The 12217-nt window shown below is 43.1% G+C and overlaps 1 protein-coding gene across 1 annotated transcript; it reads right to left on the bottom strand.

The window, feature by feature from the left end:
- Positions 1–285: 285 nt before the first annotated feature.
- LOC137446518 (potassium channel subfamily K member 16-like) lies at positions 286–11862 on the bottom strand. Its single transcript, XM_068149185.1, has 5 exons — positions 11603–11862; positions 7876–7996; positions 5490–5656; positions 3801–3969; positions 286–1218 (listed from the first exon to the last, which is right to left on the bottom strand). The coding sequence occupies exons 1-5, from the start codon at positions 11795–11797 to the stop codon at positions 845–847; spliced, it is 1026 nt and encodes a 341-aa protein (XP_068005286.1). The 5' UTR covers positions 11798–11862; the 3' UTR covers positions 286–844.
- Between the last annotated feature and the right edge of the window lie 355 nt (positions 11863–12217).

Raw genomic sequence — 12217 nt, 5'->3', positions numbered from 1 at the left:
CATCCTTTTCTTTACCTGGCTGAAGGACAGGCAGTATTGTTAAGACAACACTCTCACTTGGAAAGCTACCTTAGCACAGTACAATAGAATCATGTAAAAATAACTTTATAGCTCCTATGGAATACAAACACAGCAGCAAGGCACCAATGCAGTGAGGGCTCCTCCATTCAAAGCATTCTGTTCTCACAAAATGCTTACAGAAAAAAGAATAGTTAGAAAATTTGAATTAATGGCATAGGTTTATATGTTCTTTATGAACTCTATCAGAAAGGGTTTTCAAAGCCACAGGGGACAAAGGTGAAGTTGCCTTTATTCATCTTAGTATAAAGCAGGAAAAGGTAGAATGAGTAATTTCTAACATGCTAACCTTTTTTCTAACCCTGTCCATTAGATGCTTCTAGTGTCTCTGAACTGAGCCTAGGTCTTGTCCTGTAACAAGTCTTTCAGATCATAGTATCTTCTCCAATATGATGGCTCAGATCAGGCATCTTTTCATCTATATACCCTTTTATCGTCTTGCAAATGTGCTATGCAAAGCCTCAGAAAAGCTTATGCATGTCACTTCCTGGGAGAGACATAATTTCTTGCAAGCAAACCAATCCAAATAGAACCTGCAAGCTCTACCACGCTCCTCTGCATTTTTGTGGAAGCACCTCAAAAATGCCTTGTTAAACAAGTGCACCTCTCAGGTTGTTAACACAACTCAGCTGCAAATGGAGGAGCAAATATCTTACCATTAGTATTTGGCTTTGTGCAGCTTGTGAGTCTTGAGTTCTGAAAGGTCGTATCTCAGCAGAAGGTAGGAGAAATTGTATTTCTATGGGAATTTCTTTAGAATAATTCACTAGCAACTCTCCAATGAAGAGTTCAATGTTATGGCAGCAGTTTTGCTGTAAGAAAAAACATTTTTTTCATTTTTTGTCTGTTCAGAATCTGCTGCTAATGACTCCATTTCCTGTGCATCCCCTCCAGCACATGGTGGTGGTAGTTCTTCCTCTGGAATAAATTGAGAAGGCCAGCATCTTCTTTGTTGACTTGCTTCATTGTCCTTACTCATCTTTCCAATTTGATGGAGATCTTTAACAATTATTTTTTCAGTATCTTCTAGTACCGTTGTCAATAAATTAAACAGGAGAGCGATCCAGGCAAGGCCAAAGAGAATCCAAATGGCCACTACTGAGCGATAGTATGAAAAGTAATTCCTGCCAGGCTGTTTACCTGTAGTTAAGGTGAGAGAAAAGAGAAGAAAGTTAACAAGTTAAAATTACTTTGCCTGTGTAAAGTGGGCCAGCCTAATGGACTCACCAGTGTATTCTACATTGAATTAGGTGATTTTTTTTAGATCGTGGTGGACTGTCTTTCCTCCTCAGCAAAGGTAACTCTACATAGCATAAAAAAACCAGCAATGTGCCACGAACATGATAGATCATTTCCCACTGTGAAGCTGCCCAGGAGGAGGCAGCATGCTGGCAACTCTTTTCAAGTCCTAGCATGCTCTGCACTGCATACATCAATGTGCAGGATTTTTGTACTTCATCATGCAAGAGCTGTGCAAACAAGGAAGAATGAGGTGGTTTGTCCTCATGGAGAGATGTCCAACAGCTGTTTCTTTTTCCTCTGCTGGAGTTGAGTTGGAAGAGGGAATGCAAACCTTGCTCCAAAGCAAGCCTTTTGTGCTCTTATTTGAAGTTCACTATCTGGGGCTAACAAAGCAACTAGCAGTATCTTTGTCATGCTAACTCAAAACTGGACTTCAGCAGGTCATCAATGTGGTTGACATTCCAAGGGGATTTTCACCCTACAAGTATCACCTATGTGTACACATATTACAAATCCAGACTCTGACACCTTCCTAAGACATCTCCCTACCCAAACAGGCTTGATGCTTGAGGTACAACAGCTACAAACCAGTTTTGAATTACCAAAATGCAAATAAACTCAAACCTGTTCTGTTTCACTTAGCCAACGCAAATCCATTTGTCATCTGCAATCAACTCTAAATCCATAATGCTCACAGCAGTCATTGATTCTGCTTGTTTCATTGTGAAGGTGTGAGGCATTAAATCGATCATCATTTTATCACTGCTGTTTAAGGCAAATTGAGATAAATACTGCAAGGAAGAATATTTCAGTTCCTGTTAAGCCATCCTAATGAAAATGAAATCACAGAGCCAGGAGAGCTCTCTGACTGTAATTTTTCATCTATAGTTGTAAAATAATATGGCTGCAGAGGAGGAAAGTGCTCTGGAGATAGTTTTTCAGGTTGTGACTTGCTGTCATTACTGTAATACACAATTATAATTTGGACAGGAGAAAAGTTTGATGTTCACTGCTTTTCCTGCACTGCACCACCCACTTTCTTCCTTTCAGTTTTCCACATCACTGAAATTTGTGGTGCTCAGTATTGCACAGGCCAGGGTTATTAGTCCTGAAGATGGTTAGGAAAGAAATGCCTGTGCCCTACTGTAGTGACAAAACTTAGCCTCAGAAGGAGAAAATGGTAAGCAGAAAGGCCACTGTGTGTGAGAGGCTCCCGGCTGATACCTGGGTTCTGGGTCATGCTCATAGCAATAGTGCTTAACCATTGTTGGAGACAAAGAACCTTCCCCTGGATTAATGTGGAAAGGGGAATTTCAGAGGACCCTTGTTTCCTGTGCTTTGTAGCAAGATGGAGCAGTTGGCTGGCTGGGATCACTTGGGGAAATGTGGACTCATAACTCATTGCCATTGTGTGAATTAGCCATCAGCTAGGCTACAAGATCATTACAATCACTAAACTCATGCAATCAAGTGGACTGTCAATGCACTACCCAGCCTCTTAAGCAGACTCTGAGAAATTAAGGTCAGCAGGGAACATCAGACAGTGTCTGGAAAAGCTGTCTCTGCCAAAGTCTTCAGCCAGATGCAATAAACTTTTCAAACAGCAGGCAGACAATCTTGAAGGCTCCCCTTGCATCTCTGCAAGGCTTGAGAGCTTTGTGTTTGTTATACAGCGCATGCTCAAATATTAGCTTCCGAACTTCCTTCTCATACCACTACTGAAGAGAAGTTCAGGCTGGCAAGAAGCTGTAGAGAAATCTTTGATTCTTCATGGAGTCCAAGTGTTTGTTTCTTCTGTGGACACTCATTTGGCTGCTGGTGATCATTTTGGAGTTCCTCTGGATATTTATTCCACTGAGAATGCATTTTGGTCAACAGATCCATGGAATTCTTTACAGAAGCACTCCAACATGGTAGCTTAAACCAGTTCTTCTTCAGGGGAAATTCTAACCTCTGATTATGAAGACAGAGAGCCTCCAGTGATGCATAGGAGAATAGAGAAGGCCACTCTCACAGTGATGTAAGTGTCTAAGCCCCACTTCCAACATAGCAATTAGATTTCCCCACTTTTCCACCTTTCAATCTGTTGTGTAAAGTCATGTCCTCTGAATCAGGATAACTTATTTCTTTATGCTTTGAAATGTTAAGTCTGAGATGGCTAAAGCAGGGATATATGCAGTATGACTGCGTATTTCTAGGCTCCTTGAATTCTCCCCCTAAACTTCCCCTTCCCAATATACTTGGCTTCACTCCACCCCAAAGCACCACATTTCATTATATTCAGATAATTTTATGCTTTTGTCAGGACACACAATCCCAGAGAAATTAGAATTTTCTCTAGAATTGTTGAAGGAAAAGACTAGATTCTGACAGAAGATTTGTCTCTGCAGTACACTGGTGGCCTGCCCAGTCAGCCTGTGGTAATTACACTCATAACCTGTAAGATTTTTGCCATGTCTCCTCCCTGAAATCAACCTTACCTACTACGTAATCTCCGAAGCCAATGGTACTGAGGGTGATAAATGCAAAGTAAATTCCTTCACTGTAGGACCAGCCCTCCATTATCTGGAAGAAGAGTGATGGCAAGCACAGAAAAACTAGGATCCCCGTAGACAGGAAGAACAAAAGGGTCAGAAATTTGATCTTCTTCTGAAAAAGAAAGAAACTACTTCAATTATAATCATGACTTGTTACACTAGCAGATCACATATAATGGTGACTATCCAAAATGGCTGGCTATCTAGGAATTCCTACCAGGACCATAGGATTTGTATTGAGTGCTCTTCCTATACAAGTACCCTAGCCTTTCTCTGAAGCAGGCAAACACCATCTATTCTGAGTGTTACATGTCCATAGTAGGCCTGGGAGATGTAGGCTTCTATCTGATTGTATCAGCCTCCAATGACCATGAGCATAGGAGAAATTTCTATCCAGTGACTTTCACTGAAGTCAGATTATTTCTGCTTTTCACCAGACAACTTCACTTATAGCTTTGAGGCGTTCAGATGTGGCACCTAAAGAATCTTCAAATTTACTTGGGAAAATAGACTGACAGTACTATCTCCAAGAGCCTAGATTGTTGACTTTATTTCTCATTCATAAGTGCCACAACATGGCTCATATCCAGTGGGTATCTTACTATAAGAAGACCTTTACCAAAAGAGATCCTGATGAAGAAGTGCCTGGACAATGACTTTTGAACCATCCTACTTCCCAGCAGTCACGAAGAAGCTTTGGTTGGAGAAAAAGACTTGTATATTAAGATTTACCAGCCAGACACAAATCTAGTTTATGTATAGAATTTTGTAAGCACAGCTTGTCTGGAAATGAATGGCAAATATTGGATAACTTTTCATGCCTTCATGCATCATGGATATGCTTAAGTCTGTATCTGATCAAGCTTTATGGTCTACAGTTCACAAGACAGGCAAAATTTAGCAATTTCAACAGTGTTGTCTGTAGCATTCATATCTTATCCTGAAAAAGAATTAGAGTAGGAGACACAAAAAAGCTATTCTCACTTCCCCAGAAGTGATGAGAGGAGAGGAGAGGCAAATAACTTGGGGCATAAATAGGCAACACATATCCTATCTCAAGTCCTTCACAGGTGCCTCCTCAGCTTTTGACATTTGGGGTCAAATGGACAACTGCAGTCTGATGTTTCCTTTCTGTCAAAGCCACGGGAAGAGAGCAATTAAAGGACTGCACAGGGGTGACACAGTAGGTGTTGAGTCAGTATCCATTGAAACTTCTATGGTTCACCTGTTTTATTGTGGCTTTTTACAGCTCACCTGCTTTTTGCTGTCTCAAGATGAAATACTCAAGCATCTCTCTTTCTACTGGCTATGAAGGGACACAGGTACTTCCTCAGAGTGTCAGCTCCTGAGGTAAGTGTTTAGAGAAACGAAACAAGGCACCCACTCTCTCCATCAATTGCTGAAGGGGGCTAAATGTCTGCCCTTGAGGTGGGTAGACAAAATGCATCCCTTTCCCTTTGGTTGCCTTGTCTGTTTATCTCTGCAAGTAAAGAATGTCTTTTTTCCTCTCTTAGTACAATGTCTAACACAGCACAAGAACAAATATTGTAGAGGATATTGCCAGCATACATCTTGAGAGGAAAAAAAATGAAATGAGGACATAACTGTGTCTAAATAAGCAGAACCAATTACCTGTCTCATCCCCTTCTCATACAGGTAGTTCCCCAGCTTTTTACACAGTAGTGAGAGCATCTTACCAACATGGTGGAGAAAAACAATATTCAGAGGGATTCCAAACAGAGCAAAAAAGACACAGAAGATCTGCCCCCCAGTAGTTTTAGGATGTAATGTGCCATATCCTATATATAAAAGAAAAGATGGGTAAGAGCAAATAATTCCAGAAATCTGGAGCAATCCATTGTCATGTTCATACCTACCCCAGCCTGATCTGCCTTTGACCCAAGAAGAAATAGCTAGCACTTCTCAGTCCACATGTACTCTTTTTCCTATGAGAAACACAGTAAGCAGATGAAGTGGTTGACCCTGCATATTTCAGGGTATCCAGAGAGCACTGTGTGCTTCCAACCCAGCCTTAGTGGGAATGAGAGCATAATCTGAAACAGTTATGGAAAACATCCTCTGTCCTGTGACAATTATATGGAAAGACAGAAACCAGAAGTCTGGGGACCTGAAAGACATCAAAGTTGGAGTCCCAGGCCATTTGCCATATCCAAATCACATACAGCCCTCTCCAGTTTCCAGCTTCTTGTTGATCTGCCTGTGTGTCAGTGACCTCCCTGGCTAAATGCCTATAAACTAGTATGTCCAGAGACTGGCTTCAGTCCTAGAGGCAGTGCAGTGTGCATCAGAATAGAAAAACTAATTAGTCCAGACCTTACTGGTGACTGATATATTCATGCCAGGGAGATATTTGTCTTAAAGTCCTACTAAAAGAGGATTTGTCTAAGCAGTACAACCGTGGCTGCAGAACTCCAAACATGCCCTTTAATGGACTGGAGATTTTGTTCCTTGCAGATCCTATGAGGTACATCTCTGAGTGCAAGATTGATGTACTTTGTGTATGTCCTTATTCCATCATTCACCCTGAGAAAAGGCATTTTGCCAAGCAAAATTCATCTCAAGGCACCCATTACTTGGAAAAGATGGTGTTTTCTTATGGGGAAAAGACAAATAAAGCAACTGAATGGTTTATTGGCTACTAGGCTTCCAAATGCCTGAGCTGTTCTTATGTTCCCTGTTGCAGAAATATTCCACTTTCATGACAAAACCTGGTGAAGATGACTGGAAGTACCTGATTTGTCTTCACGACAGATCTCTGTGGTGAAGGTGCAGACAAATAGACAAACCTGCACTTTTCTATGAACAGTCTCTTTGCCTGAGCTGGTTTTAGCTGACACAGAGTTAATTTTCTTTATAGTAGCTGGTACGTGGATATGTTTTGGATTTGTGCTGGAAACAGCATTGATAACATAGTAATGTTTTAATTATTGCTGAGGATAACTTACACAGAGCCAGGGCTTTTTCTGCTTCTCACCCCAACTCATCATCTTGTAGGTTGGAGGGGCACAAGAAGCTGTAGTGGGGACAGCTGGGACAGCTGTCTCCAACTGACCATGCTATATGATGTCATACTCAGCATATAAGGATGTGGGAAGAAGAAGAAAGGGAGAGACATCTGGAGTGATGGTGCCCTGCTTTCCAGGAGATGGTAGAACACCTGCCTGCAGATGGGAAGTGGTGAATCAATTCCTTGATTTGCTTTTCTTGTGTGTGCAGCTTCTGCTTTACTTATAAAACTCTTTATCTCAACCTAACAAGTTTCATCACTTTTATCTTCCCCATTCTCTCCTCTAGTCCACTGTGGGTGAGTGAGTAGCAGTGTGGGGCACAGTCACTGGCTGAAGCTAAACCGTGACAGACTTTTCTGACACCCAACATGGAGTCTGAAGAGTTCACAATAAAAGCCAATTTGATCAGAATATGCTAGATCAATTTATAGCTGTTAATCATCAGGTTTCTGTGCTTGCTGTGGAGCTTGCTTGCCTTACTGTAAATTCGAGTCTAGTGTTCATTAGTGGTTGCTTTTTGCTGTGCTACTTCCTTCCCATATTTTTCCTCCTGGCACGTTACTAATTCAGTATGTGCACTAACAGCTCAGCACAGGTAAGTGAAACAGTGTCTGTCCTCAGCAGAGTTCACTTTTATCTACCATTCTTTCATGCTTCATAGCATTCTTGGATTTAAAGCCTATATGACCCTAGAATAAAAACCAGGAAAGTGAAGTTTACCTCCCACCTACAACTGGTAGTAGAGTGAGTGTTTTAACAGATGGCTTGAAAAGAAGAAATGAGTAGGAAATAATATGAAATTCCACTGGTATTTCACAAGCACAAACAGTTGTGCAGTGGTGAGGTCTCAGGACCAAATTTGTTGCTGCTTGTCATCCATGCCAATGGAGGGCCAGAGTTTTTATCCTTAAAGCAGTGTCCATTTAGGTTCTAATAACCAGACATAATAAGCATCACAAATGCACGTATATGGAAAGCATTAGACCTACCTATTGTGGAGACCACTGTGCCTGCAAAGAAGAAAGAGTTACTGAAATCCCAGTTGCTGTCTTCAATCTGTGATTCGTTTCCAACAGGGTATACTCCATTCTGAATGGCTTCAGTCAGGTTCTGGGAGGGGAAGCAAAGTTTAGCAACATGACTACTTTTCTCAAGTGTCTGCTGCAGGAATACCACAGATTCAGCCAACTAGTGCTCCTTTCTTGTGATACCACTCCTCTGCCCTAAGTGAAATTCTTTACCTCTGAGGTTGCTCAACAGCCAGCTGATGGTTTTGAGCATTAAGTCTTTTGCCCTGTTAACGCTGACTGCTCTAGTGGGTGTTCAGAAAACTTGTTTCTTTTAGCATAAAAGACTTTGATTAATTTTAGACTAAGTACTTCAGAAAAAAAAAATGATCCTATAGATGACTAGGATGTGTCAGAGCAAGACAACTCACCGGTTTAAGTGATGCTGGTTTTGAGCTTGCCTTTGAGACAGCAGTGGTGGATCCAGGATCTTATCATCCACCTGTATGCAAGCATACAGAGTAGTGTCTCTGAACCCTCCCAGGAGGGCATCAGTGAGTTATAGCAGGGTACATGTGACATATACATAGAGCTCAGTTTTAAGGCTGTATTCTAGTTAGTGTCACAGATAGAGATTCAGAGAAAGCCCACTGATTTACAAAGTATTACTGTTGGTGTGACCACAATCAGAATTCAGCCTAACATACACACTCTTCTCAAAACTGCATGCATAAACACACAGCACATATTTAAAGTGTGATCTTTGAGATAATGTTAGATGAACATCTGCCAGAGATGGTTTGGGTTCTCCTCCCTCTCTACTTTGCTCCTGGGAGGCTGCACATGGAGTATTGTGTCCAGTTCTGAGCTCCCCAGTTCAAGACAGATGAGAAAGTCCAACAGAGGGCCACGAGGATGATTAGAGTACTGGAGCATCTCTCTTACAAGGAGAGGCTGAGAGACCTGGGGCTCTTTAGCCTAGGAAAAAGAAAACTGAGAGGAGACCTTATCAATGTGTGTAAATATTTAAAAGGTGGAGATCAGGAGGCTGGGGGTGGGCTCTTTTCAGTGGTGTCCAGTGACAGGAGAAAAGGCAATGGGCACAAACTAGAACACAGGAGGTTTCATTTAAGCATAAAGAAAAATTTCTTCACATTGAGGGTGACAGAGGACTGGAATGGGATGCCCAGAGAGGTTGTGGAGTCATAGAATCACAGTCATAAAATTACTTGAGTTGGAAGGGACCTTAAAGACCTCTAGTTACAGTCCTCCTGCAGGGACAGCTCCCACCGGCAGGGACAGCTCCCACTAGACCAGGCTGTTCAAAGCCTCATCCAGCCTGGTCTTACACACTTCCAGGGATAATGCATCCACAACTTCTCCGGGCAACCTGCTCCAGTGTCTCACCACCCTCATAGTAAAGAACTTCTTTCTAAAATCTAACCTAAAACTACCCTGCTCTAATTTAAAACTATTGCCCCTTGTCCTGTCACCAAAGGCCCTCAACAAACGGGCCCTCAACAAACAGGCCCTTAACAAACAGGCCCTCACCAGCTTTCCTGGAGCTCCTGTAGGCCCAGGCTCCCTCTCCTCTGGAGACTTCCAAAACCCACTTGAAGGCATTCCTGGGCAACCTGCTGTGGGTGGCCCTGTTTTAGCAGGGGGGGGTGGACTAGATGATCCCCAGAGATTCCTCCCAGCCCCCACCATTCTGTGATTCTGGGAGACTGCCTTGTCACAGGGTGCTGAACTAGATGTTTCTCCTGAGCTCCTCCAGACCATACATTTTCAGACTCTTCTGCCTTGGTTCTAATTCTAAACGCTGTTTTGGTGGTGGTGGTTTTGTTTAAGTGACATTCTGCCCTGGCTTTGGCTAGGATAGGGTTAATCTTCTTCACAGGAAGTTGGGGGCCACTCCCAGGAGTTGATGGTAATAGAGTCATTGAGGCTGGGAAAGACCTTCAAGAGTCCAGCCATTAACCCTACCTTGCCAAGTCTACCACTAAGACATATCCATAAGCACCATGTCTAGACAGCTTTTAAACACATCCAGGCATGGTGATTCAACCACCCCCCTGAGCATCATGTTCCAATTCCTGACAACTCTTTCAGTGATTTTTTTTTTTCCTGAGATCCAAGCTGGTGCAGCTTGAGGCCATTCCTTCTTGTTCTATCACAGCCTGTATTGCTTGTTGTTACGTATTACTTTCTTTACTATTGCTGTTAATCCCCTTCTTCACTTGTTCTTTGTATTGTCCTGTTATACTCTCTCCTTATATCAACCTCCCCACCCCCCCGGCATTTGCTTCCAGTTTCTCCTTCCCATTCTGCCAGGGGTGAGTGATTTGGCGGGGGGAAGGGGGAGGTTGGGGAGAGGGCAGTTGTGTGAGTGGCTTGCAGGGGCTCAGCTCTGTCTGGGCTTAGAATCATGGCAAAAATAATTTTAATTTAAAAAGCCAAGGAGTATCCAGCTGACCCTGCCTTTAGCAAACAGAGAGCACTGAACTGGACAGTTGGAAGGATGGCTAGATTGTACAGAAACAGTCTAAGTAAAATTCATGGCCGAGCCCTGCCAGTTGCACAACACAAGCTGGAATAAACTATACCAGAAAAGCCTTCTCCCATCCTCTCCCCCACCCCCGCCCCCTCTCTGATGTACCAGAAAATCAAAGCTAACAGAAACGTTTTTTCAAGCCTTGCACAAAAATTTCAGCATTTGAAAATCTCCTTCCTCCCCCCCCAGCCTCCTTTACCAAAAAAACCACAACAAAACGAAACCAAAGGTTAAGAGGCTGCATACATATATGAACTGGAGCTGGATCACTGGTTGTGTTACCAGAAAATACCGGTTCTTCTCATCCTCTCCTTAGTCTGCAAACTGGCCCATTGAGAGCTCCATTCGGTTAGTTTCCTAGATGGAAATTCTTACAGCAAGGCTATTTACACTCCCCATTTTCTTCTGCATTGTAACAGACAGGATATCAGTACAGAGCATATAGAAACAACTATACTCATCCTCAGCTTCCAGGGCTTTACTTTGGCCAGGCTATCTGCTTCATTTCTGCAGCCTCTTCAAAAAGTACTCTGACTATTCCACCCTCTGTGTAATGATTTGAGCTTCTTTTTTGCACCCAATATATAAGAATCATAGAATCACTGAATCATAGAATCATAAAAGCATAGAATAGTTTGTGTTGGAAGGAACTTTAAAGGTCATCTAATCCAAAACACATGCACATACTCCCTGTAGCTGGACACAGCACTCCAGGTAGGATCACTTCAGAGTGGAGGATCGGGGGAGAATCACCTAGCTTGTCATACTGTTCCTTTGTGCAACCTGTGACACTGTTTGAAGTGGAAATCATGCCCATTCATTTGAGATAACCTCCTTTTCCCTGCTCAGATGCAGATGAGCACAGCTCCACCAAAAGACGACTTAACAGAAGGCAAGATCCCAAAGAATCAGGACATGGTGGGATGGGGACTGTTAATAGCTAACATACAGTTATGTCAAGCTACACAAGGTGTATTTACCACCAGTATGACCTGCCTGCTCTGAACGGAGAGTGGGCTTTGGGTTTGCTACAATCACCAAATGACCACATCAGTAGGAACATAATGAAAGTATCTGTGTGGCAGCACTGAACAGGAAACCACATCTCACAGGCAAAAAGGAGGAAGAAAGGGCTTCTGCAGGGCTGGCACTTACCTTCATAAACTGCTCCATCTCTGCCACTGTGAGGTGGGTGAAATTCTGGAGAAAATCCTCCTTCATCTGGGCAGCTGCTATTTTCTCCTGCTTTTCAGCAGTCCTTTCCAATGCCTGGAACACAGCTGCACCCACCAGCAGATAGACAAAGTAGCTGGCCGCCAGCAAACCTGTCTGCAGCTTGCCACTGTACATGGCCTTCGGTGAAACACTGCAAGGGATGCAGAATAGAACGGTGGGGATTAGTAAATCCCTCACACTCCTGGGAAGCCCGTCCCAGGCAGGAAGAGCTCTCCCAGCTCCAGTTTCCGCTGGGATGCTGCGCCGGCAGGGACAGCAAGCTGCCAAATACATTCATGAGGAAGTTGTGAAAATAGACCAAACAAACCAAACCCCCTCAAAAAAACTTTCCACACTCTGGGCTCCATGCTGTTTAGGGATTTCCTCTTGTTTGTGAAACTCTGCCTTGCTGAGTTCTCAGGAAAAGCAGATTACAATGTGAGGAGCTGGCAGGTGGCCATCTCCTGATCAAGAGCTCTAAGTGACAATGGTCTGAAAAGGGCCCACAAGGGAGTATGCTTGGAAAAACACTTTTTCCCCTCCTCTGCCTCCTGC

The sequence above is a fragment of the Melanerpes formicivorus genome, unplaced genomic scaffold (assembly GCF_026170545.1).
Source record: "Melanerpes formicivorus ecotype bairdi unplaced genomic scaffold, bMelFor1.0.p_v2 SCAF_17, whole genome shotgun sequence".
Taxonomy (NCBI): domain Eukaryota; kingdom Metazoa; phylum Chordata; class Aves; order Piciformes; family Picidae; genus Melanerpes; species Melanerpes formicivorus.
The sequence above is the reverse complement of the archived record's forward strand: the minus strand, read 5'-3'. Positions and strand labels throughout refer to the sequence as shown.

Coding starts and splice junctions, on each gene's coding strand:
- LOC137446518 (XM_068149185.1), bottom strand. CDS start 11,797: ATGTACAGTGGCAAGCTGCAGACAGGTTTGCTGGCGGCCAGCTACTTT. Junction 5,657..7,875: donor CACAGTGGTCTCCACAATAG/GTAGGTCTAATG, acceptor TTTTATATATAG/GATATGGCACATTACATCCT. Junction 3,970..5,489: donor ATGAGAAGGGGATGAGACAG/GTAATTGGTTCT, acceptor TTTCTTTTTCAG/AAGAAGATCAAATTTCTGAC.